General features: G+C 37.1%; 1 protein-coding gene across 3 annotated transcripts; it reads left to right on the top strand.

Moving 5' to 3' along the window:
- Positions 1-83: 83 nt before the first annotated feature.
- LOC107287359 (inter-alpha-trypsin inhibitor heavy chain H3) lies at positions 84-24,862 on the top strand. 3 transcript variants are annotated; one of them, XM_029284119.1, is made up of 17 exons: positions 84-566; positions 825-935; positions 2,000-2,125; positions 2,204-2,320; positions 3,560-3,728; positions 5,785-5,910; positions 6,814-6,995; positions 7,678-7,863; positions 8,542-8,681; positions 9,626-9,780; positions 11,370-11,389; positions 16,593-16,622; positions 17,073-17,205; positions 17,793-17,997; positions 21,981-22,153; positions 24,204-24,315; positions 24,404-24,862. In XM_029284119.1, the coding sequence occupies exons 1-17, from the start codon at positions 345-347 to the stop codon at positions 24,531-24,533; spliced, it is 2,337 nt and encodes a 778-aa protein (XP_029139952.1). In that variant the 5' UTR covers positions 84-344; the 3' UTR covers positions 24,534-24,862. The 3 variants fall into 3 exon arrangements, with proteins under 3 accessions (XP_029139952.1, XP_029139951.1, XP_015671350.1); XM_029284118.1 differs by lacking the exons at positions 11,370-11,389; positions 16,593-16,622 and adding an exon at positions 14,396-14,464 and having other exon boundaries at positions 17,092-17,205; XM_015815864.1 differs by lacking the exons at positions 11,370-11,389; positions 16,593-16,622 and adding an exon at positions 14,387-14,464 and having other exon boundaries at positions 17,092-17,205.
- The last annotated feature ends 1,818 nt before the right edge of the window (positions 24,863-26,680 follow it).

The raw sequence follows: 26,680 nt of genomic DNA, 5'->3' as shown, positions 1-26,680 counted from the left end.
TTTTTTTTTTTTTTTTTTTTTTTTTTTTAAATTCTTTTCAGCATCCAGCCAGGGTGGATTTCTTTTCTATGTTTAATGTTTTGATGATTACTTTTACTTTTTACTTTTTTGTACACATTTTTTTCTTTTTCTTTTTGTTGTTATTGTTGGCGTATGGGTTTTTTTCTGTTTTTTCTGTATTGATATTCCCATTGATGAAACATAATAAATATATATTAAAAGAAATACCATTTTGGAGAGATGTAGGAGCTCTGTTTCTCACAACTTGACTCACAACTTTTTTGTTTAATTTCACTGACGTTTAACTTTTGAAAATTATTCCTTTAAATTAAAAAAAAACTAAAATGCATTTTATTTTAATGCAATGGCAAATATGCTCAATTGAAAAACTGGGTCTTTCTAGAGCTTCCGGGAGGAAGACAGAAAAATTCACCGTTTCAGTCAATATTGCAGCATCCAGTGAAGTGGTTTTCGAGTTGGCCTTTGAGGAGCTGCTGAAACGAAGATTTGGCTATTATGAGATGTTCATAAAAGTCAACCCAAAGCAGATTGTCAAGAACTTTGAGGCAAAGTACTTCTGAAATTACACATTGATGGTGTTAAGTTTTTTCAGAATGGACTTAAATGAGTGGTAGTACACATTTTATAATTTTCATTACTATGCCTTTATGCTAAGATGACAGTAAGAACAGATAGTAACTGTTCTTATCAAGATTCAAAGAAAGATTTAGAAACTAACGTTGGTATGGGTCCTCTTTGGAGGCCTCTTCCTGAATTTGTCAGTGAATTTGTCAGTGACAGCATGACTCAAATTAACATTTCAGATTGAAGTCAACATCTTTGAACCCCAGGGCATCAGTTATCTGGAAGCTGAAGGCTCATTCATCACCAATGACTTGTTACCAGTCTTACAAAAATCTTTTTCAGGAAAAAAGGTATACTAGATAACAAACTGAGCCAAAATGAGTTTGATTTGTTTTATAACAAAATAGGAAGCTTCAGCACTGGTTTATTTTATTTAATTAAAGGATTTCTACTGCTGCTCATCTCATGTGTAACAACTCTGTATGGCTCACAAAACCACATTAAAACCAAAGTAAACAATAAAATTAACCACCAAAAAGCCAAAGCGAATCCTGACCAATGCTTCCTAACTTATCAGCAGACATAGGACTCCATCCTCATTTCATCTCTGTGTTTGGGGAAAGAACCAGCTCTTTTCTGGCTTCTGGAAAGCTTAAAAAAGAAGGACAAACTGACAGATCTCATGAGGGAGGCTGTTCCCCAGAACAGCGGCTGCTATAGAAAAGATATGCTTTCTAGGACCCTCTAGGAAATTAAGGGAATATATTAAGGGAATAATATAAACACTGGACATGAAAAACCAATAATTAAATTGGAAGTGTAGAACAGGCCCACAGTTCCAAACTGTGCACCACAGTGTCTGTGGGCACCACAGTGAATTCTCAGGGATGCTGTGGGATTATTTTACTACTTAATAATCTTGTAGTAGAGTAGACCTGACAAGCCATGTAGGTCAGTGCTCCTTTTTTTTGTAAAGCTTTAGTAAACTTGCAAGTCTGAATACACTTCTCCCCTCCCCGCCTTTATCTTAACGTGAACTAAGGAGGGTTTGTCTGAAATGGTTACTCATCATATTGCATTCTGGATCTGGACACAAGCTGCTTTTATCTGACTGTTGCTTTGGTAGTGCCGGGGTGCCAAGGTTCTGTGAAAAATTTACTGAGACACTTAAGGACACTTTAAAGAGAGAAGGTTTGGGACCCTCTTAACTAGGCAGTTATTTGAGGGAGTAACAGAGTTTTGCGCAGGCTTTGAAGGTTTAGATTGTTTCATATGCAAGGTGTTAACTTCTCTGTGAAGCAGGTATTTATATTTATAAATTCCCACTGAACATAGATTGCATATGAAGGGTTAAATTTGTTAAAATTAAATCTGTGTATTTATAGGTGTGCTTGTGTATACACTGTGTTTTCAGGGTCACGTTTCTTTCAAGCCAACTCTGGATCAACAACGGACCTGTGTAGACTGTCTAACAACACTACTGAATGGAGATTTTATTGTAAAGTATGATGTGAACAGAGAAACTTCAGGAAACATACAGGTAAGCAGGAGTTAGTTAAATGGATGTGCTAATTGTATCTTATATACTTCATATATCTTTTACCTTCTTATTTTTCAGATTGTCAATGGATACTTTGTACACTTTTTTGCACCAAAAAATATTTTACGTTTGTCTAAGAATATTGTTTTTATCATTGATGCCAGCTGGTCCATGTGGGGACGTAAACTGGAACAGGTAACCCAATATTTTAAAGTCAGTTTCAAGGACAACTAATGCTTAAATTAGCAGAAAGGCTCTCTCAGTTTGCCTCATTACTTTTCTTTGCCAGCACTCTTGCATCCCAGTTATGATGGCCATGACCACGTGATTTAATACTGGCCCCTTTTAGATGTGCATAGCACATGAAGGAGGACTTCATTCACACAGTAGCTGCCATCATCTCATCTTTTTTTATCCCCTCAATTCACATCAAACTTCATGGCTGAAGGGAAAAGGCAAGAGGTAAGCAGCAGTCAGACTGCTGCTGAGACAGACTTTTTAACGTGGATTTTAACATGGAACTCATATTTGCATGTTAGGCCAACTGAAGATCTCCTATACAGAGGTTCTCAATGGTATGGAGAAGAGATTTTGGAGGATGGCACATCTTTTGGCCTTTTGCAAGAGGTCCATTTCCTGTCTGCCATTGGGATCTGTACCTCCTTGGTCATTCTTGCTCGGAGTTAAGATGGAACAAGAGGAATTGGACAGTTTATGCATTTTGTTTCTTCTAATGTTTTAGTTGTTTTGGTCATGAAAATATTTATCTTGTGGAAAGCCATTTCCAGGAAAATGATCTGTCCCTTGGGACACAAAACTAAAGGGTCTCTCTCCACCCTTGTGCAGAGAAAATTGACCTTTATTAATACATCTCCCTTCTTTTGAAAGTTAGGAATCCTTTACTGGCTTTTAATATGTTTTACCCATAATAATATCAAGACATTAATGTTCCTATGATTAGAACTTTCACAAACCCTGTGCCTAGAGTAGAATCAAAGAGATGCAGTTTGGTAGGTGGTGCCATGCCCCCCCCCAAAATGAGGTCCATAACAAAGGGCTTCCAGAGAGGCTGTGAATGTCTAATCTAGAAAAGGCACCAAGGCCAACCAAAGAGGGAGGTTTGGGGGCAATCTGGTATTCCAAAATGGCTTGGGACTAAATCCCATCAGTTCCCACCAGTATGGACAATAGAAAGGAAGTGTGGGACTGGTAATCCAGAATGTCTCTCCAGAACCAAACTGCCTATTTTTGTTATGAATCCAGCTATAAATTATATTCTGGTTTACACAGCTTTTCCATAGCTGATTGTGCCTCTGTATATAGCCAAACTGAGTTCCTGTATAAATGAAAATAATTGCTGAAAGTAACCAAGTTAAACTTCTATATTTTTATCACGGTTCTTGCTTTAAGCATTGTTCTAATGTTTAATTTTAGACAAAAGAAGCACTGCTAAAAATATTAGAGGATATAAAAGAAGAGGACTACATAAATTTTGTACTGTTTTGGGGTGATGTACAAAAATGGAAAGACACCTTAATAAAAGCCACTCCTGAGACCCTGGCAGAAGCAAGACGTTATGTTCAGCAGATTAAAGTAGCTGGATGTATGTTTTGTGGTGAAATGGACTGAATTTATTTAATTGTAATAACTAATAGCATTTGCAGTTTCTTTACAGCAAGATAGCATGTAAATTCCAGCAAGGGAAGAAAATGGTGGGGGAAATCAATTCTCAGGGGACAGAATAAACTTCACCTATCTTTCATTATTTACTTATTTTTATGCATCTATATCCTGAGTGTCATTAAAAAAAGATGGCTGACAACAATAACATCCCCCCTCTTTATTATGAATAATCCAATTAATATCATCTAAAACAGTGTTTCTCAACCTTAGCAATTTTAAGATGTAGGGACTTCAACTCCCAGAATTCCCTACCCAGCATCTTAAAATTGCTAAGGTTAGAATCAGTAATCTAAAAACCTGATGAGATTCTCTGTGGGGATAATTGCAAGGGCTTCAAAAACTGCATGTCCCCGTTCCCTGAGATAAGGACATAAAATGAACAAATTTATTTATTTATTTATTTATTTATTTATTTATTTATTTATTTATTTATTTATTTATTTATTTATTTATTTATTTATTTATTTATTTATTTATTTATTTATTTATTTATTTATTTATATACTGCCCTATCTCCCTTACGGGACTCAGGGTGGTGAACAGGCGATAATAAAAACCACGATAAATATACGCAAGTTTCTGTTCTAAAATCAAATTAAATAACAGGCCTGCTCTAAAATACCCCATACAAAACCCCCACTAAAACATAATCAAACTACGCCAGGCCGGCCGCACGGAATAGATGGGCCTTCAGGGCTCGGTGAAAAAGGCGCAGGTCCGCAACTGTACGTAGGTCGGGGGGGTAGGTCCCCCGACACAAACAGTGCTGAATATTTTGTTAGTGAATCAGGATCACCTGTAATTTTATCACAGAGAGTCTGCATGGCAAAAGATTTTGCCTCATAATGGATGTTGAAGATATCTATAAGCCACCTGGTGACATCCACAGTGTCAGGCCATAAGCTCTCTCCCTTTTAGTTTTCTGTGTCAAATATAAAAAGAGGGGGGATTGTGTTTCAACAATGCATTGCTGATTTTGTTGCACTGATTCTCCTTGTCCGCCCCTCCCCCCAATTCCCTGGTCTATTAGTCTCATTCATTTCCAATTTGTCCTCACATAAATGCACATATCTTTGATGTGTTTCTCTGTGTGAATGTATATCAGTGTCTTATATGAAATCATACTATTGCTCAGTGGTGGGATTCAGCCAGTTCGCACCACTTTGGCAGAACTGGTAGCTAATTTTTTGTTGCCCAGGCCCAGAATGGACTTCCAGAAGTGGCATCCACAAAGAGAACCAGTTGTTCACATAATTGAATCCCACCATTGCTAATGCCCGTTGGAGCAGAGTATAGGTTTGACTAGTTAAGCTAATAGCTCTCCAGGATTTCACGGATATCTTTTGAAGTACTACAGTCTGAGATTCTAGCCAAAGATTAAATATAAGAGATCAAGCATATGCTCTACTGCAGGATTTTGTAAGATGTAATACTGCATGAGCTCAGCCATAGATTTGACTTACCCTCATTCCTTAGATATAATAGCTTGAAGGAAAGAAAGACAATTTTAAAGAATAGATATGGCACACAGAGAAAGGAAAAACAAATTTTATCATGGAAGCCCAGTTGTTGGTTGAATGTTACAATATTCTCTTTCATTATATAAGCATGTCAATACAAGTGCAAGTGTGTGGAGCTATAGTATTACAGAATATAGAATAACACAGTTGGAGGGGACCTTGGAGATCTTCTAGTTCAAGCAGAAAATCCTATACCATTCCAGACAAATGGCTGTCCAATCGATTCTTAAAAATCTCCAGTGATGAAGTACCCACAACTTTTGGAGCTGTTCCCCTAATTAATTGTTCTCACTGTCAGAAAATTTCCCCTTAGTTCTAGGTTGGATGTCTCCTTGATAAGTTTCTGTCCGTTGCTTCTTGTCTTGACTTCAGGCGCTTTGGAGAATAGGTTGACCTCCCTCTTCTTTGTGACAATCTTTGAGGTATCTATTTTCAATTTGTGTACTTTTATTCTAGGGACAAATATTAATGCTGGTTTAATGACTGGTATTGAACTGCTGAATGAAGCTCACAAAAATGGTTCTTTGCCTGAAAGAAGTGCTTCCTTAATTATTATGTTAACAGATGGCAGACCCAATAAAGGTAATTTTCTTGACAGGCAAACTTGGCATAATATTCTGGAACTAGCTTTGGGTTTCATATTTTAGTCTTACATAAATTAATCTCTGTATTTGACATATACATTTAACACTAATCATTGTTTATAAAAACATTGATTAAATCATGTATTTAACAATGGTTTATGCAGAGGTAAACACAGTATGCAATTATTTAGGAAATTTGAAGAGAATTTCACCTTAATGAAGAATAAACCATTTGACCATGTTTAGAGTCCCTTCATTCTTCTGGGTTCAATGAGAGGGAACAAGTAATAAATTCTTCAGTAAACCATCATTTCTCATTTTATCAAACCCAGAAAGCTATAGCTAATGCATAGCTAACACTGTGCTAAGCTATAGTTTACTAAACTCCCAGTTATTGAATATATCACAGTTGGCCATATTTACAAAACCAAGACCAAATTATTTTATAGATTAATTTGATGTGCAGCACCAGCCAAACTAATGAACAAACTATGCTATAGTGTCAACTTTAAACCATACTTGTTCATTGTAGCTTCTCCATTGTACAAATCATTGCACAAAAAAAGACACAGAACTGGTTCCTGTTGGTTTATGTGTTCATATAAAGGGAAAAACAAAAAGGGGTTGGGTGTGACAAAAAATAATTCAGTTCTCAACCTAAGCAAAATACAGTGTGCTGCTTTGTTTATATGAACCACAATTATATGTCAACTGAATCATAGAAAGTGTTCAACAGGAAACTGCTGTCCTGAGTGACAATTCTGATTTCAAAAGCAAGCCATGCTCCAAATTCATACTAAGCTGAGTTTTTATTACTTGGGGAAGTATAAATCAAACAGGAACAACAAAAATGTATTGTTTTTTTAAAAAATATGTTAAATATTTGTGTGTTTTCCTGTAGGAGAAGTAAACACAGACATAATTTTAGAAAATGTCAGAAATGCAATTCAAGGAAAATATCCTTTATATAATCTTGGGTTTGGCTATGATCTGGACTATGCATCTTTAGAAAAGATGGCATCAGAGAACAATGGCTTGGCTCGGCGTATCTACGAAGATTCCGATTCTGCTCTGCAGATGCAGGTTTAAATGATTCAACATCCGTACAAAATAATAGATAAAAATAGCCATGGTATCATTGTTTTACTTTTAAGTCTATAAAAAAAATTAAGTCCAGCAGTAACATCCTTTTCTATATGATCATGGCTTGGGAGATCATATCAGGCCAATCAAAGAGGTCCCACAATGACTTCTCCAGTGCAATAGCAGAAAGATTGATGGAAGGGAGCTGTCCTTTAGCCTTAGATTGCAGTGCCCCAGGGCATGTTATGTTGGCTTGTTTTGGTAGCTGAGCAAGTCTTATCTACTTCCCTGGGAGCCAGTGACTTGTGCCTTAACAGCCACTTCCAAAGGGTAGTGACAGTGCAAAGATACCTTTTTGGATTTATTTATTTATATCCCACATTTATTTTTATTTTTTTTATAAACAACTCAAGGCAGTGAACCTTCTCCTATTTTCCCCACAACAACCAACCTGTGAGATGGATTGAGCTGAGAGAGAGAGAGGTGATTGGCCTAAGACAGGACTAGAACTCACAGTCTCCTGGTTTCCAGGCCAGCATTTTTACCCCCATTGTTAGTAAACAATGGAATTTAATAGGGCATCAATTTCCCCGGCAAACTGTCAAGCTGAACTTTTACTGATCTTTGAGTCAATATGTTTCTATATTTGCTTTTTTAAAAATTCTATTTGATTTGCCTTTAGGGCTTTTATGATGAAGTGGCCAATCCTTTACTTACTGAAGTGGAGTTACAGTACCCTGAAAATGCCATCTCTGATCTGACTCGAAATCATTTTAAACACTATTATGACGGTTCTGAAATTGTTGTGGCTGGACGCATCATAGACGATGTTCTCAACAGTATTACTGTAGATGTGAAAGCTCATGGGGTAAATACAAGATTGGATTCTTCTCCACTCACGGGGGGAGGCAGCAGCCCATCCATAATATGGTGATTTCCTATTTGAAAGGGTCATATAAATGGGAACTTGTCATTCAAAGCAGAACAACTCATCTATTCAAACATAGACCAAGGAGTTATTTCAATACTTTTCATATTTGGCATTCAGTAAGCAGAAAGTGTACAGTATGTGTGCCAGAATCTGTTTGTATGTGTCTACATAGGAGACTTAAATGAACATTCTGCTTCTGGATCTTCCAGAGTCCTAAAAGGGTAAGGAAATTGGGGTGTTCAGCCACATAGCCACATTTATGGCCAGTTCCATGGTTCCACAATCCACAGCCACTTTTTACAATGGTTTTGCCCATCCATGGCAAAACTACACCCAAAGAGTAGTATTGGTTCACTTACTGGCCATGGCATTTGCTTAACAACTATAGATTTGCTTAATGACCATTGTAAAAAAAGTTGGTAAAATCAGGTTGGTCTAACCCACTTTAGACATGTAAATGTGAAGAGCAGGGTCTTTTACTGTCGTATGTCAAAGACTACCTATAGATGTTGCCCCTGCTATAAAGTAAACTATTACTATAAATCTAATCAATCTGAATTGCTGTCATACAAATGAATCAGTAAGAAAAACTTTTCTTTTAAAAATTTCTAACAGGCTGAAGATGACCTAACTTTCTCTGAACAATCAGATATTAATGAGACAGCCAAAGCTTTTGAAGAGCAGAAATACATATTTGGGAATTACACTGAGAGACTTTGGGCTTACTTAACCATTCAACAACATTTGGAAAAACGGTAATGAAGAATATTTTCCTCATCATATTCTAGTTTAGAAATTTTATAATCTCTATTTAATCCAATGAATTAACAATCCTGAATAGAATAGAATAGAATAGAATAGAATAGAATAGAATAGAATAACAGAGTTGGAAGGGACCTTGGAGGTCATCTAGTCCAACCCCCTGCTCAGGCAGGAAACCCTATACTATTTCAGACAAATGGTTGTCCAGTTTCTTCTTAAAAACTTCCAGTGTTGGAGTAATCACAACTTCTGGAGGCAGGTTGTTCCACTGATTAATTGTTCTAACTGTCAGGAAATTTCTCCTTAGTTCTAGGTTGCTTCTCTCCTTGATTAGTTTCCATCCATTGCTTCTTGACCTGCCTTCAGGCGCTTTGGAGAATATCTTGACTCCCTCTTCTTTGTGGCAGCCCCTGAGATATTGGAACACTGCTATCATGTCCCCCCTCGTCCTTCTCTTCATTAAACTAGACATACCCAATTCCAGAAACCTTTCTTTATATGGTTTAGCCTCCAGTCCGCCAATCATCTTTGTTGCACTTCTCTGCACTGTTTCTAGAGTCTCAACATCTTTTTTACATCGTGGTGACCAAAACTGGATGCAGTATTCCAAGTGTGGCCTTACCAAGGCATTGTAAAGTGGTATTAACATATGATCTTGATTCTATCCCTCTGGTAATGCAGCCTAGAACTGTGTTGGCTTTTTTGGCAAATGTTCACAAAAGACATGCTCAGGATACAATAGAAACAGCCATTCTTATTAACTGTCAAAGTATTACCGCATTTGAATATAGAGCTTTGGTTACTATTGTAGATATCAATAGTTTTTTGTGTATGCATTGCATCCTTTTAAAAAAAACAAACAAAGAAGTCCTCTATGCCACTGGCTGTAAAAACATCTAGTCATAAGTAATATATCAGGTGTTGTTCTGTCATCTAGGAATTCAGCAAAGGGAGACGAAAAGACTAATCTTACTGCCAAAGTCCTGGAGATGTCCCTGAAATATAAGTTTGTGACTCCTCTGACATCCATGGTGGTCACAAAGCCAGAAGACAATATTGATAAAGCCGTACTTGCTGACAAGCCACTAGAAGGTACACATACTTACTAACTTTTATAGTGTTACAAATAAAAGGCATAAGAGATGTTGTCACACATATGAAATAGCTGTGCTTACATGAGGAGATAGCCACAAAAGCCTGGAAAAGAATGACACTGTTTTAATGATCCAGACAGCAATGTTTTTATGGGCTGCTATATATTCTGAATTATCTTTTGAAGGATTTGCTCAAACTTATAATGTAATCTATATTTGGTTTTATAGCCCCATCTGGGCTATAGGAATCTGAATAGCCATAAGATGACAACAGAGAACTAGTTTTCTATATCTCTGTCATCTAGTTGTTATTTGTTTTTTGCAGCCTAGACCAAGAAAATCTACAAACCTACATACCCAGCAGGCTCCCTTTTGGAATAGGGATAATTAGGCGAAGCACAGAAAAGAAGCAAGAAATAGGAAGCAAGGAAATTAAGACATGGTGTAAGGAAAAACAAAGCAAATATAGCTATGTCTAGTTCACCTCAATACCATGTACTATAGCTTTCTATACTCTGATTCTACTAGTCCAGGGATAGGCAACCTCTGCTCTTTTATGACTCATGGACTTCAACTCCCAGAATTTAGGAATTCTGGGAATTGAAGTCCATGAGTCATAAAAGAGCCGAGGTTGCCTACCCCTGTAACTAGTCTCACTTTAGGCATGAAAGCCAGCAGTTTAACTTTGGGCCAGTCACTCTCAATCTCTCAGCCCAACCCACCTCACAGTTGCTGTTGTGAAAAAAACAGGAGGAGGAAGGAGTATTGCCATTTTGTGGTAGAAAAAAAATAAAAATACTAAGTCCATACATCACTTCATATTGTCTTTTTTTCTTTTACATCTTACCCTGCGTTTTTGACAAAATCATCTCTTTCCATCATGGCATTCTCAGGCTTTCCTTTCTTCTTGACCCATTTAATTCCTCCTTCAGAGATATTTGTTTGATGATTTGATCTGCAGTCATTTTTACTACATAACCAGTCCACTTCAGCTCATTAATCCACACTTTAGCTTCCCTACACATCATCAGTCCAGAAGCTCAGGCTACCTTTATTCTGAACATTAAATCTCTCCCTTTCTCTTCATCCTCCTCTCCGCCTACCTGCTCTTTGCCATTTCATTCTCTTATATTCCAAATTGCAAGAATCTACAGGTCGACACCAAAGATCTTTTTCACGAGGCAATTGGACTTTCTTGTTTTTCTTTGAAGACATTTCGCTTCTCATCCAAGAAGCTTCTTCAGCTCTGACTGGATGGTGGGGAGCTGAAGAAGCTGGTGTTCTCTCCAGCATGTTTATGCTGTTCCATGCAAGTTAGGATCTCTAATCCATAATAACAGTTGTTCCGCAAGCCAGCATTCTGTTGACTTCAATCTATGAACAACAGGTGCATGCAATGCTTGGGATATGTGAAAGGTAATTTCACAGGAAGGTTCAGAAATCTGAGTAATTGATCAATTCTAAGTACCAAAAGAAAATAATATTTGTTGCTCAGGATTGAACTGTGGAGTCCTTGGGGCTCTCAGAGCCTGGATTTCCCCCCCCCAGATATTTCCTAATCCAATTAGGTAACATCTTCAGGGCTAGAAGCAGTGGGGATTCAGACAGTTCACACCAGTTTGACAGAACCAGTAGCTAACTTTTTGTTGCCCAGGCCCAGAATGGACCTCCAGAAGTGGCATCCACACAGAGAACCGGTTGTTCACATATTTGAATCCCACCACTGGCTAGAAGGGAGTGGGGTTTGCTCTCTATTTATACGCAATGGCTTACCCTGTCAGTGTTGGTGGGAGTGTTGTTTGTTCTTGGTAGTTCCCTGTTTATCCTTTGATAATTTATTGTAGCTCCTTGATTTTCCTTTGTTCCCCACTCCAAGCACCAAGGATTCCAGAGGGACAAGTGTGTATTTCACAATCCTATCAAGATTTCATAAAACTTTGTAGGACTGTAAATCATAAATGTTCTTGCTGAGCATTTTTGTTTATCAAAGCAGTATTTTATTAATAATGTCATTTTTTTTGTTTTGCACCTTTCTTATACATTGTTGGAACAGCTGAGGGTAAGTTTGACTTTTATTTAAATTTTTAACTTTAATTTTTTAAAAAAATAATTAAGGAAAATAACTAAGTGGTACTTGGGGTTCATTGCTGCCAATGGCATAGACCTCAGGGCTCCTCTTTTGTATGTCAAAGCTGGTCATGTGAATGGACAAATATTTGGTTTGGATGATGGATATTTGTAGGAATTGGCTGCATTTATTTGAATGACAAAAGTAGCAGTGGGGCAATGTGTCACAAAGTCTACACTTTCATATATCTGTGGGACATTCCAATACATATAACAAATAATATATTTTACATTTTATATATATTTATATATATATTTAATATATTTTATATGCAATGCAGTGAGGCTGCTAATTCTGTGAATGTGAGGTGGCTAGAAGAATTATTCTGAGAAATTGGAAAAGTAATTTTATTTCAGATTTTAATGAATGGTTGTTGGAAATGCATGATTTATCTACTTTGGAAAGGGTATTTCCTGGTAATCAAAGGATGTAGCAATATGTTTTACTATGGCAACAATTTTGTGTAATTTTACAATAATATTTTGTATTGATTATATTAGTGTATTTATTAGTAAACCAGTGACTTTTGATAATATGTGACATGTAAGTATTTCTTGCCCTTTTTTCTGTTTGTCTGGGGTCATTTCTCCCCCCCCCTACTTTTCCCCATTTTTCTTTTGGTTTCTACTTTTTTTCTTTAAATGTAAAAATTGTTTTGTTAGTTGTGCACGTTAAATATGTAAAATTAAAATAAAAAATCTTGCTCTCTTTCTCTATAGTATAGTTAGAATGTATTGGAAAAAATAATTGAGGGAAGTGATTTGAATGCTGGATGTGGCAGATTTTCTGGATATTTTGATCCTTCAGGAATTCATCTGTAGAAATTCCTAATAATAAAATAATACTTCAGAAAAGGAGGGATTTGAGGTTCTTTTCCTTATTCACATTAAAGTAATTCTTTGTGTTCTTTCATTTGCAGATATTCAAAAACGTAAGTGGCAATTCAATATTTTTGAACTATCTCATTTCATTAAAAAGTAATTGGATATAATTGTTTCTGTGACATTTCTCCTGTACTGATTGAAAATACTCTAACTGTAATATTAAAAGAATACAGACATATATTATTTTTCTAGTTTCAGTTTGCATAATAATCAGTCTAGTTGTGAAACTGAAAATTTTATTGCTTTTTTCAGTTTGCAATAAAAATGGAGCTTTGCTGTTATACACACTCTGAAATCTCCAGTGAGAAATGGAATGTAAAGAAATGTTGTAAATAAATGAATAGACATAACCACTTATAGTTTCCAAGAGATTTAGTCTCTGTCAGTTTGTCTTTTGATAACAAGCATTTTAAAGCTATTTAGTGCCATGACCATCTATGGCAGTGATGGTGAACCTTTTAGAGACTGAGTGCCCAAACTGCAACCCAAAACCCACTTAAGCATCGTCGAGTGCCTGGTGGGCGTGGGCCATTGTGTGGGTGTGGGCCATTGTGTGGGCGTCGCTGCAGTGGTAATGGCAGACTGGGTGGGACTAAAAAGTTCAATCAATCAATTCCAACTTTGCAAGATTTTTTTTTCCCGCGAGAAGTTGAAATTGACTGATTGATTGAACCTTTTTTTTTTTGCACACGGCAGCGGAGGCCTAAAGTGAAAAGGTTTTATAAAACCCAGCTGAAGGCCTAGGACTGGGGCGACGGCGCGCGTGCCCACAGAGAGGGCTCTGAGTGCCGCCTCTGGCACCCGTGCCATAGGTTCGCCACCACTGATTTATGGAATGCTCTTTTACTCAGGATCTGGCTTCTATTCAGTCATAAATCTAAGTTGTTATTGTGGTCAGTGTAGCTACCTCTGAAGAGGGTTCCTTTCCATTGGGGAAATCTTATAAAAGAACATAACTAAATCTGCATTGATATACTTCAGGAATATCTTCAAGCGGTTGAAATAAGCTGCCTTAATAAAAGCAATTCACTGAAAAGCAATGTCATTTTTTTTTTGAGGGAAATGTTGGTATATGGACTGTCCATGCTCATGACTGCCTGCAGAATATTCTCTTGGAGATGATCAATTAATTTTCATTTCAAAACTGAAATGAAGTGGGTGGTCTTTCATAAATGATTAGACATATAGGCAGCATAAAATTGAACTAATAGGAATGCCCATAATGACCCATTATAATTTTTGACCAGTTAATTAAAAATCCTTGACAGAAATTCCTTAAGCATATCAGTACAGATTTATTGTGTTCTTCTTGTATGACTTTTCTTTATTAGTTGATTGGAATTTCTCAAATGCTAAGTTATTTTATTCATACGGTTTTCCCCCTTCCTTTTATTTACTTGACAGTGGCAGACATTTTACAAATAAAAAACAGTCACATGAAAGTGTAATATAGTGTTGAAAGTTCACTGAAACTGTGAGGTTAAAATCAGGATGAAAATGGAGATAAAAATTCAATACTCCTAAAGTTGGTAAAATAAAGCTATCCTAATTTCAGTTGTGTAACCCCTTTTCCTTTTTTCCCCCCTATGCAGCAGCAGCAGCACCAGCACCAGCAGTGTCTGCTTATCCATCGTATAATCCACCAAGCCATAGTCATGTGTTTACAAGTGGTAAGTTTTGTTTTGATGTATTTTTTTGTAAATGGAAAGAAGGAGATGAAAGATGTTCCTTAGCTTCAAAAGCTTAATATCGAAAGTCTGTTGGTGGACGTTTTATATTGTGATTATTTTACCATAAAACACATTAGTACTATACATGAGTCACATCTAATTTGGAGGTTTAGGACTACGCTAAAAGAGTAGTGTGCAGACCCCTTTTTTACAGGTTATATCCTTTTTTGCTTTCTAGTTTTTTCTAACCATAGTTCTCTAACCGTGAAACCTGGCAAATAATAATTTAGTTAGCATGGCTGACAATTCTGCCTTGCTAAACCATTTACAGGTAGTGCTCGGTTAGCAATGCCAACTGGGATTGGAATTTCCATCATTAAGTGATGCAATTGTAAAGTGCAACATCATGTGATTGCATTGCTTAGCAACAACAGCAACCCCAGCAATCCCCACTGCCATCATTAAGCAAGGATCACAAGTCCTCAAGCAAGTTCCAGGTGACTTGCAAATAGACCCGCAGGCAGGTAAGATACAATGCATAGTGCAAGCATAGCAGTCCAGGAATGGCAGCTGCCGAGGAGGGTGTAAGCAATTTACTAGAGTGACTGTCAGCCTTCCCTGTCAGTTTCCTCATTGACTTTGCTTGTGGGAAGCCAGCAGAGAAGGTTGCAAAAGGCAAACATATGACCATGGGATACTGCAACCCTTGAAAATGCGAACCAGTTGTCAAGTGCCCAGATCACAGTCACATGACTGAGGGAGTGCTGTGATGACTGGAACTTCAAAGACCAGTAGTATGTAAGTCTTCTTTTTCAGTGCCATTGTAACTTTGAACAGTCAATAAATGGTTGATAATGAAGAAGTATCTCTATAGTTATGTCATCATCTCATTCCAAAAGTTAATCAACTGGTTCATCAATTATAGCAAACACTGGTTAGAAAAATCTAGGATACAGATAAGAGAATTTCCATAAAAAAGGGGATTACTAGATGAATCTAAATCTAAAACTCCACTGTAAACCTTATATGAAAATATTTTCAACAAATATTTGCAGTGTACTCGTGTCAGAAGCCCCGAGGTGTTTCTGGGTTGAAAAGATTAGTTGGCAACATCACCGTTTCCTGGGTGATGCCCAATTGGGTGCTCCTTTCATGTCCCTGACAGGAGCTGGAGTGAAGGATGGGAGCTCATCCTGCCTCACAGCAGCATTGGGTCTTGAACATGGACTTGCTAACCTCCAAGCCAGCATCCTAACCATGTGAACCACTGTGCTACCTCCAACATATATTGAGTGGCACACTAAAAGTATTATCATAGTGAAAGTATTATCATAGTATATGAACCAAATTCATGAGAGATATAATTTAGTCAGAAAGTTTCACTAAAATGGCTTCAGAATTAAACCTCAAATGTGCAGAGTGAAATCTTAACAAATAGTGATGTCAATTTATAATGTAATCTGTTTAGCATTAGAGTCTCATGTGAATGTAATTCAATTAAAAGCAACATAGCCATTGTGTACTGTATATCGTGGCTTAAAACAGTAAGATGTACTTAGCCATCTGGAACTTATATAACAAATAGTGGTTAAAACAAACTACAACTGACTAAAATCCCAACCAAACATCTGCTGCTGTAGGCTGGCTTGGTCGCTCAACAGCAAGAAACTGCTGAAACGGGCACAGTGGTACCTGCATTTTCTGCATTGCATGAGAAAATTACATCTTCCTACAGCTATCCTTACCATTTTCTACAGAGAGACAATCAAGAGCACCCTGTCATATTGTATTACAGTCTGGTTTGGAAGCATCACTGCTTCAGACAGGAAGGTGGTGCAGAGAGTGGTAAGGATGGCAGAAAAGATTATTGGCAGTTCCCTCCCTTCTATCCAGCATATAAGCATTGCTGAACAGGGTCAACAGGATTATTTGAAACACTACACATCCTCTTCACAGCCTGTTTTCCTTGTTACCTTCTGGGAGGAGGCTTCGTGGTATCTGGAGCAGAACATCCAGATTCAGCCACAGTTTTGTTCCATACAGTATTAACCTTGTGAACTCTCAAGCTTCCTCTTTCTGCTATAGAAATAGCACTTAGACTTATATACCACCTCATAGTGCTTTACAGCCCTCTCTAAGCAGTTTACAGAGTCAGCATGTTGCCCCCAACAATCTGGGTGCCCATTTTACTGACCTCGGAAGGATGGAAGGCTGAGTCAATCTTGAGCCAGTGAGAATCGAACTCCTGGAGTGAGCAGTGAGTTAGCCTGCAGTACTGCATTCTAACCACTGTGCCACCACAGCTATGTATTCAAGATGGAATGTGATTAATATTTATATGTATTTATTTATATATAAGGGTTTAGGTATATGCTGTACATATGTTGTATATAGAATGTCTATATGTGTGTTATGTTTGTGTACACTTTTGAGAGCAGGCAACTGAATTTCATTTTTAATGTGTGCCAGTGTGCGCACAGTAAAAAATGACAATAAAGGTTATCTTATCTCTTATCTTTTTTGAATATGTTAATGACATTAATTATAAAAGGGGTGAAATATATCATAAGGCATAAGATTCTCATTTGTATGGGAATCAAAGATCAAGCAGCCATTTCTCTTTGCAGTTGATGGAGATCCACATTTCATCATAGACATACCACAAAAAGAAGACCATCTTTGCTTTAACATTTATGAAGATCCAGGGAAAATTTTAAACCTAATCAGGGACCCAAGTACAGGTAAGTTGAAATGATCCTGCCAAGAAACAAGTTTTGCATTTCATCTCCTGCCTAAGAATTAACTCAGATATTTGTGTATTTATTGATTTAATCAATTCATATGACCACCAAACTTACAAACTGCAACTTTGGGCAGCTTAAAAAAGAAAAATAAGGGCGGGGTGGTGGTGGTTACAAAATGTAATCATTAGAAAACCCAGTGCATCCAAGGCAGTTGCCAATCATGAGCTCCACTGTTACAAAACAGGCTGAACATGGCCTGATGCCTGGAGGAAAGAACCATGTTTTCACAGCTTTACAAAAGACCAGCAACACTGGGGCCATCCAAATCTTTAGGGAGGGGGCAGGGTGGAAGATGCCTTTCCATAGAAAGAGTCTGCAACAGAGAAGGAACAGGACTGAAAAGGTCAGATTTATTATTGTAATGATTTTGCAGGGCATAAAATATATTATTTCATTGCATTAATACCTTTCTATAGCTATTGAAAACTGCTTGTATTTATTGCATTTATTTATAGAATAAAATTAAATTGCTTTCCATTGAAAGAAACCTAAAAAGGTGCTCTCTTCTTCATCCTTTTTTTAAGGCATTACTGTCAATGGACAGCTGATTGGAAATAAACAGAGCAGGAATGATGCTCAGCCACAGAACAGTTATATCGGTAGACTTGGGATTCTCAGTGAAGAACTGAATTTAAAGCTTGAAGTAACTCCTGAGAAAATCATTCTATACAATGGAACAAAGCAGATGACATTCACATGGCTGGATGAAGTTACCTTACTACATCCGACGTAAGATCTTAAATCACTTTTAAAAGTAAAGTGGACTTGTGTCAAGAAACTCAAAGAAGGAAGCTGACCCATCAAAGTATTTTATTTTATTATTAAATTCATGCTTATTATGCTTTTGCAGGCAAGGGCAGTATCATACTCTGATTCCTGTTTTAACCTCACAAGAATGTAGAGTGGGTTATGTTAAAAGATAACAACTAACCTGAACTTTAATCATGGTTAAACAGAGATCTGGGGCCTTGGTATCTGAATATGCTTGACAACTGTACTTATTCCATGAGACAATCTCTCTCCCTCTCCCTCCCTCCCTCTCTCTCCCCCCCTCTCTCTTTCCCCCCCCCTTCCCGTTGAGTATGTGTGTGTGTGAGAGAGAGAGAAAGAAAGAAAAACACTGCGACAAACATAATTTTGCTATATCCCACTAGAAATGAAGCTTAGAAAGGGACAATAACACTATGGTAGGGATTGGTAGAAAGTGATAGCAACAGTATGCATAAAAGATTTAAAAACATAAAGCATTCTTCATTTGCAATGTATTAGCATCCCCTTAGAAATAAGCCCCCTTGATTTCAATAGAAGCTACTCCAAAACATGTACAGAATCATGGTTATGCTTTTCATTCAGAATTATCCCTTCTAACTGATGTTAATTTCCCCTGTAGTGCTTAGTTGTTCTTTGAGTCTTTGAGAAATACAGTGATATGAAAAGGGCATCCATTCTGGTCCTTTCTGTCTCAGGCCACACTGATCTGAAATCAGGGTGCCAGGACTACAGCAGTACATCTCTCTCCCCAGTGACTGTGATTCCAACAGCTGGTGTTGGCTGTTGGCTTGATGCTTTAAGATCAAAGACATACTCTGCCAAGTTGCTAAAAACTTAGGTTGCATTTGACATTCCACAGTGAGGCTGAACCATTCACACTGAGGGAGAGTCTTTTACTGGTTGGGTGTTTCAGAATAAAGCTAGCTTCCTACCAAGACAGGAAAAGGGAAAAGAACACTAACATTAATGATGTTGCCTAGTTTGGGTAATGAAACGTCTACAAGAAAACAGCCAAGCTCAGAGAGCACCAAGGACCCCTCATTTCAACCCTGAGCAACAAATATTCTCCTTTGTTGGCCTTATGTCACCTTTTCAGTGCTGTTGTAACTTTGAACGGTCACTAAATGAATTGTTGTAATTCGAAGACTACCTGAATTAGCATTTTTTTTCCTCTGAGCTCTCTACTTTTCCATTATTTTTTAAAATAAATAAATAAATCCACCAATGTATAATTTTTTCCACATCCTCCTATTCTTTTCATTATTTTTCTACTTCCTCAAGTGACTGGAAAGATAATGAAATAATGCACTGGTGGACACATTAAAAATAGCAATATACCTGAAAAATAGGTAACACAGGGGGAAAAAATAGTAAGTTGAGATTAAAAACTGCTATCTCTATCCAAACTAAGATTTTGCTGCATGCAAGCAAAGGTTATAATCATTATGTTACAAATAAAAGTCTGCTGTAAATGTTACTACAGTAGATGTTATCCAGGCAAAGTAGACAAAAAGCAGTTTTATTTCAAAATTGATTGCTGTGCCTCTGTGTTATGTGTGTTTTAATACTTTAAGTTTATACATTTAATTTAGATTTGCATATGGAGATTGATAAGGGAGATAGATAATGAATCTTCTCATGGGGGGTTGAAATATCAATCAGACAAAACATACAATATGCAAGAACCTTCTTCTGAAAGCTGTTTAGAATTTTTCTTTTCATTTATAATATTTTTAAAATAGAAATTTTTGGTGGGTTTTTTTAGACTAAGTAGCTCTGTAAATGATAGTCAGCTAAAGCAAATTGAACAAACAGACCTTCAAACCTGTTTATTTTTCCAGCAGGATTGCAGGAAAAGCAGGAAATCCTGATATGGTTCTAAACACCTTGCCATTCAGGAATCAACTATTTCCCTGCCTACAAAGTAGTTCTTCTAAAGCAGGCTGAGGAATTCTGGGAGTTGAAGTCCACAAGTCTTAAAGTTGCCAAGTTTGAAGACCCCTGTTCTAAAGTCAGTGCCTATCCTGAATTATTGTTAAATAAGTAGTTACGACTCAGTTGCCATCTGAATTTCAGATAGGAATTTCAGATCATACATAGCTAGCAACCTCTTGTGGCTAACAGAACCCTGATCTTTGGATCCACTTTTCCCTAGAAATCTGTATAGGATAGATCCTCCTCCATTGTCAGTGATCCTCTTAGCCTATTCAGTGGTCTCTCATATACCCCAGAACCAGTGTTTCTTCAGCAGCTAAAACTGCCTAAATTCCACTTTGTTTGCCTACTGACCTCTTCTTTATCTCATCAACACTAACTCATTTTAGCTCCAGTAAAAAGAGAATATCTATAGTTCAGAATTGAATTATGGAATCCTTGGTGCTCTCTGAGCCTGGTTGTTTGTTTGCAGAAATTTCTTTATCCAGCTAGATAATATCATGAATGCCAGTGATTTGCTCATATAGAGCTCAATCATATTTATGCACCAGTCAAAAGAAACAATAAGTATCTAGAAAGGAAATAAAAATATTACAGCAACATTCAGATAAGCAGGGATCAGCACCAGACAACCAATATCCTAATCAAGGAACTACCAAGGAGAAAACCACTCCCTCACTAACACTGGCAAGGCAAACTATGGTATATCTAAACTGGGAGCAACCCCACATTCCCTTGCAACTATGATGTTGTCTAGTTGGGCAATGAAATATCCTCAAGCAAATAATCAAGCTCAAAGGACACCAAGTGCTCCTTTCAGTTCCTTAGCCCATCTCAGCTTCCTTCCCTTTTTCATCAGACAAGCTCTCTCTCTCTCTCTCTCTCTCTCTCTCTCTCTCTCTCTCTCTCTCTCTCTCTCTCTGTGTGTGTGTGTGTGTGTTTATATATACTTTATCTGCTTGTTTGTTTAGTCTCTCAATAAACAATACTCACAATACAGTATTTTGAGGAGGTAAGCAAATGATTAAAACAAAAACAGAAATATAGTAAAGAAACTCAAACCAGATCCAATAAGATTTGTTTTTGAACCACTCATCACCCTCATAGAGATAATCACTAAAACAGGGGTGTCAAACTGCCGGCCCATGGGCCGGATGCGTCATCCAGAAGCTGCGCCCACCCCATTGCCGGCAATGCCAAAACCGTCCCGATACGTTGCACGATGTCACGTGACATCGCGAGTTTGACATGTCTGCTCTAGTTCTAATATAAGGATTGGAACGAAGCATGAGATTCACATAACCCTCTGGCCCAAAAGCCTGCAGAAACAACAAGGTCTTTCATGCCTTATGAAAGGCCAAAATGTCAAGGATCTCAGGGAGGATGCAGTTTGTTCTGGGCTATTTTCCCCCAAAGAATTCATTACCTCCAGGCATAGTTTATATGTTTGAGAGGCCATGTGTCAGGATAGCAGAGTTTACATGTTCCATTTTGTCATATTGATACAAATATGTACACAAACACAGACTCTAAAAATATGAATGACTAGGAAGGCCTGCCACAGGAAGGAAAGGACTTTGCAATTGTTTTCCAGAAGCAGGATGTTGAAAAGCACATCAGCAGGTGAATTGTTGAGGGAGATGATATGGCAGCCTCTAGTCTGGACAGGTTTTCCTTAAGATGGTTTAGAGCCAAACAAGCATGAATATAGGGTAAAAACGTACAGGACACTACAGAGAAGTCCTCTGTAATTTAGAGAGATCACATTAAAATCTGATGTCCTGTGGAATATCTCTAAATTTCATAGGATTTTTTTCTATCTTCTGTCCATATAGAAGAGTTTGGAAAAGCCTTACAAGGCTTGGAGTTTCTTTGTGGTAGTGTGGGCAAATTGAAACCAGTAGCTATGCTTGTCTCAATGATAAAAATGGCTTGGGTTGTCTGATTACACTACTTTGAATCCATTGCATTGACTTGTTTCTATCATATTTTCTCATCCAAATTAGTCTGACCTTTAAAATTATCCGAAAGAAGAGTTTGGAAGTATCTATGGGAGAAGGAGCAACATTTGTAATAGTTTTACATCGAGCTTGGCGGAGAAATCCAAAGCATGGAGATTTTCTTGGGTTCTATACACTGGATAGCCACAGACTATCTGAACACACCCATGGTCTGTTAGGTAGGAATTTGTGCAACATTTTTGATGTGCAGAACTTAAAAGGAACTGTTCATACTATTTAAATCTGAAAGGCTCCAATAATTGAAGCTTCCTTCCATAAAACTTTGTGCTCACAAAGATGAAAAGTAGCAAGCAACTGTTTTATTATCAATATACAAGAATACGTCTTGGATTTCTTGATGAAATATAATTAATTTTTCTTTTTGGTAACTCTTTCATAAGGTTTTAAATATATATTATTTTCTTTTATACACTGGGAAAAGAGAATTTAAATATCTTTCTTGACTAGTTTCATTTATGTAGATATCCAAAGAGTTGATCTTATTCCACAGAAAAGCTTCCAAGATAATAATAATAATAATAATAATAATAATAATAATAATAATAATAATAATAATAATAATAATAATAATAATAATAATAATAATAATAATAATAATAATAATAATAAAGTTGGAAGGTAGCTTGGAGGTCATCTAGTCCAACCCCCTGCTCAGGCAGGCAACCCTATACCATTTCAGACAAATGGCTGTCCAGTCTCTTCTTAAAAACTTCCAGTGTTAGAGCATTCACTGCTTCTGGAGGCAGGTTGTTCCACTGGTTAATTGTTCTAACTGTCAGGAAGTTTCTCCTTAGTTCTAGGTTGCTTCTCTCCTTGATTAGTTTCCATCCATTGCTTCTTGTCCTGCTCTCAGGTGCCTTGGAAAATAGCTTGACTCCCTCTTCTTTGTGGCAGCCCCTGAGATATTGGAATACTGCTATCATGTCCCCCCTCGTCCTTCTCTTCATTAAACTAGACATACCCAATTCCAGCAGCCTTTCCTTATATGCTTTAGCCTCCAGTCCCCTAATCATCTTTGTTGCTCTTCTCTGTACTCTTTCTAGAGTACAGAGATGAATGTTTCTGGTATTGCTTCATATTACAACTATCCTTTGAACAATAACATCACACCAAATGAGAGATGCAATGTCCTATTTTTTTGAAAAAAATAAAAATATGAGGGGAAAATAGCAGGAAACGTATGAGATAGAAATTTGTGTATCAGAAGGTAGTGCTATTGTTTCCAATCCCTTCTATTTGAAATGAATGGCAGAAATAAAGTTAGGAGCGTGGCATCAGGAAGGGCGTCAGGCCAGTAAACACTCAGTTCCATCCAGTCTACCTGATTCTACTCAAAGTTAAGGGATTATAATAAGTGAGGGTTGGGTTTTTTTTGGCAAAACAAAAGTAAACGAAGGAAATAACAAGGATGTATTTACTTTAAGCTTAGGAACGTTTTAAAAAATGTTTTTTTGACATAAACAGCAAAACATCATTTAAAGCTTTTGAAAGCTGCAAACCAGTTAAGGGTCCAGATTAATTTGGAATTAATTATAAAGAATCCTTCCTGCAGGAAAACATTTTAAAAAGCGTAATAAGGCAAAATTTTAAAAACTGGACACTACAGGAAACTAAACATTTCAATTAAAGATAAGAACACATAAACTTGACTAATAGATACAGAATGGTGCATTGTGGAAATACTGAAGGACACTTTTGAAAAATGGTGTCAAAAGTTAATATTAACAATGTCAATCGACAGCAATATCTGACTTATATGGATAGACTGTTTTAAAAAATGTAATGGAAGAGGAACAAGCACTGCAAGTAAGAGACTGGGTTGAAAGTGGATTTAACAATGACAGGTTACAAGAATGACATGGAAATATCATTCACTGGATATACAAAAAACCCTGATGTTTTATTAATTAAAAGGGACATACAAATAATAAATCAAGGGAGTGACCTGGATAATTTTCCTATATTGGACTTAAAAAAAACTGGTTAAAGTTTTGAATTTCATGAGAAAGGAGAAAGAAGAAATGAAAAGAAATCAACTTTCTTTTATCTTTAATGAGAGTACTTGAAAAATCAAGTTGTATTTAATAATAGGGAGAAGTAGGATCTTGGCTAAGTAGAACCTCTGCAAAGACAAATATTCTATTTGATTTCTATTTGACATGCTTTTCTAGAAAATAGTTTAATTGATGTTGCTACTTTCATCTTCAGGTCAGTTTTTTCACCCAATTAATTTTACCATACTTGAGGTCCATCCTGGATCTACTCCAGAGAAACCAGATGCTACCATGCTTGTTAAAAATCACCAGCTGACAGTCACCAGGTAAACAATAATTCAAGTATTGTGGGAATGGTATTTTACCTGCAGGAAGTTTGCCTTTTAAATTTCACTTTCTGTGATTTTCCTGCAGGGGATGGCAAAAAGACTACACTGAAGATTCAAAGCATGGCAAAAATGTTCCTTGTTGGTTTATTCACAATAATGGAGAAGGTCTGATTGATGGCACATACACTGACTACATAGTCTCTAGTCTGTTTTAATCAAGCATTTAACTATGATGACGGCATTTTGAAACAATAAAATATCATTATTACATGACACTTGTGCCGAACGACATCAAAATCCTAATAAATTATAATTTCTTCTCTATAGTGAAATAATTCTATACTATATTATAAACTTACCCAAAGAGAATCATTAATCACCAGTTAACCCACAAAACTCATGAGCTATTGTGTCCTCCATTTCTTTTAAATATTAGCTCTGAATGTTTCCTCTCTATAGTTAAATGAAACAAAATATTATATTGTTAGAAAAAGATTTTTAAAATATGTTAACAATCTCATAAAAACCTATATAACATCTTAGAAAATGTTATGTAATTTTCAACTGATATTAAAATTTGTATGTGTATATGTGTTTGTATTTATTTTATACATAATAGCTAATAATTATCGTCAGAAAGACACATTATTACAAAAGCCAATGCAATAAAATTACTTAATAGAATAACAGAAAACTAGAGTAACAGAATTGGAAGGGACCTTGGAGGTCTTCTAATCCAACCCCTTGCTCAGGCAGGAAACCCTATACCATTTTAGACAGATGGTTGTTCAATCTCTTCTTAAAAACTTCCAGTGTTGGAGCATTCACAACTTCTGGAAACAATTTGTTCCACTGATTAATTGTTCTAACTGTCAGGAAATTTCTCCTTAGTTCTAGGTTGCTTCTCTCCTAGATTAGTTTCCATCCATTGCTTCTTGTTCTGCCTTCAGGTGCTTTGGAGAATAGCTTGACTCCTTCTTCTTTGTGACAGCCCCTGAGATATTGGAACACTGCTATCATGTCACTCCTAGTCCTTTTCATTAAACTAGACATATCCAATTCCAGAAACCGTTCTTTATATGTTTTAGCCTCCAGTCCCCTAGTTCACAATTTAATGGTCAAAGCTAAACAAATATTAATAGCAAAGACAAACCAAACATAACAATTGCACATATTTAACATACTTAAAACAATACCTCACAATATATCCAAGCATATATAAATCCATATATATCCACAGCTAAAATAAAATAGAAATTACCTTGCCCTCTTCTCTATTAATCTTAATACTCTAGTTAAATAAAATATCCTTTAAATCCCTTTTAATGGCCCTAGAGCTTTTGTGAAAACAGTGTAAAGGAGGAATCTGATTCCAGGGAAGTGAAAGAGGTCCCTGCTCAGAAAAATGTAAGGAACAAACAGAATTGTAGGGAGAACTAAATCCTGAGTGGGTGAGGTTCCTAACAAAAGGACTGGTAGTTTAAATGGGACTCTGGTTTAGAGAAGAATAGCAATAGCACTTAGTCTTATATAATGCTTCACAGTGCTTTACAGCCCTCTCTAAGAGATTTACAGAGTCAGCATATTGCCCCCAAAAATTTGGGTTCTCATTTTACCGACCTCGGAAGGATGGAAGGCTGAGTCAACCTTGAGCCAGTGAGAATCGAACTGCCGAACTGCTGGCAGCTGGCAGTCAGCAGAAGTAGCTTGCAATACTGCATTCTAACCACTGTGCCACTCAGAATCCTGTTATGTTGCCTAGGCCGAAGCAGATTATCATAGAGCCCTTTATTGCTCTGGCCCTACAATGGACATTAAGGCTCCATCCCCACTTCTCTGAAGGCAGCCACCCTCAGTCCCACAAAAGCCAGTAAGCAACAAAACCAATTTGCAAAGGCAGAGAGTCCAAAGAGAAGTCTAAAGAGAAAGTGCAAGCCTACAGGGCAAAGTCAAGGTCCACAGGGCAAGGCTAATCCACAAGTAAAAAGGCAAGTCCACAAGGCAAAAGGCAAGTCCACACAATAGAAGTAAAAGGTAAAGGTAAACAAGTCCCTGCTGATTTTACTCTGCTAATCATTGCCGACTCTTAGGGGGCAGTGCTCACCTCTGTTGCAAGGCCACTGAGCCAGTGTTGTCCGAAAACATTTCTACAGTCATGTGGCTAGTGTTGTGTTCTTTGTATTCCCCCCCCCTTAATCCCCTATGCATATCCTGATCACCCATTAAGGGTGATTGCCTTTCACCATTGATCGCCCATTAAGGGTGATTGCCCTTCACCATTGATCGCCCATTAAGGGTGATTGCCCTTCTCCATCTGCATACAGTTTCATGCCCGTTGCTGGTTGGCTAACTAGCAACAGGG

Source organism: Protobothrops mucrosquamatus, unplaced genomic scaffold (genome assembly GCF_001527695.2).
Source record: "Protobothrops mucrosquamatus isolate PMUCROS unplaced genomic scaffold, P.Mucros_1.0 scaffold380, whole genome shotgun sequence".
Classification (NCBI taxonomy): Eukaryota; Metazoa; Chordata; class Lepidosauria; order Squamata; family Viperidae; genus Protobothrops; species Protobothrops mucrosquamatus.
The sequence above is the reverse complement of the archived record's forward strand: the minus strand, read 5'-3'. Positions and strand labels throughout refer to the sequence as shown.

Bases quoted from the DNA above. Each gene is read 5' to 3' on its own strand.
- LOC107287359 (XM_015815864.1), top strand. From the start codon at position 345: ATGCATTTTATTTTAATGCAATGGCAAATATGCTCAATTGAAAAACTG. The intron at 7,864-8,541 runs GTAAATACAAGA...AATTTCTAACAG, and splicing joins TAGATGTGAAAGCTCATGGG to GCTGAAGATGACCTAACTTT. The intron at 8,682-9,625 runs GTAATGAAGAAT...TCTGTCATCTAG, and splicing joins CAACAACATTTGGAAAAACG to GAATTCAGCAAAGGGAGACG.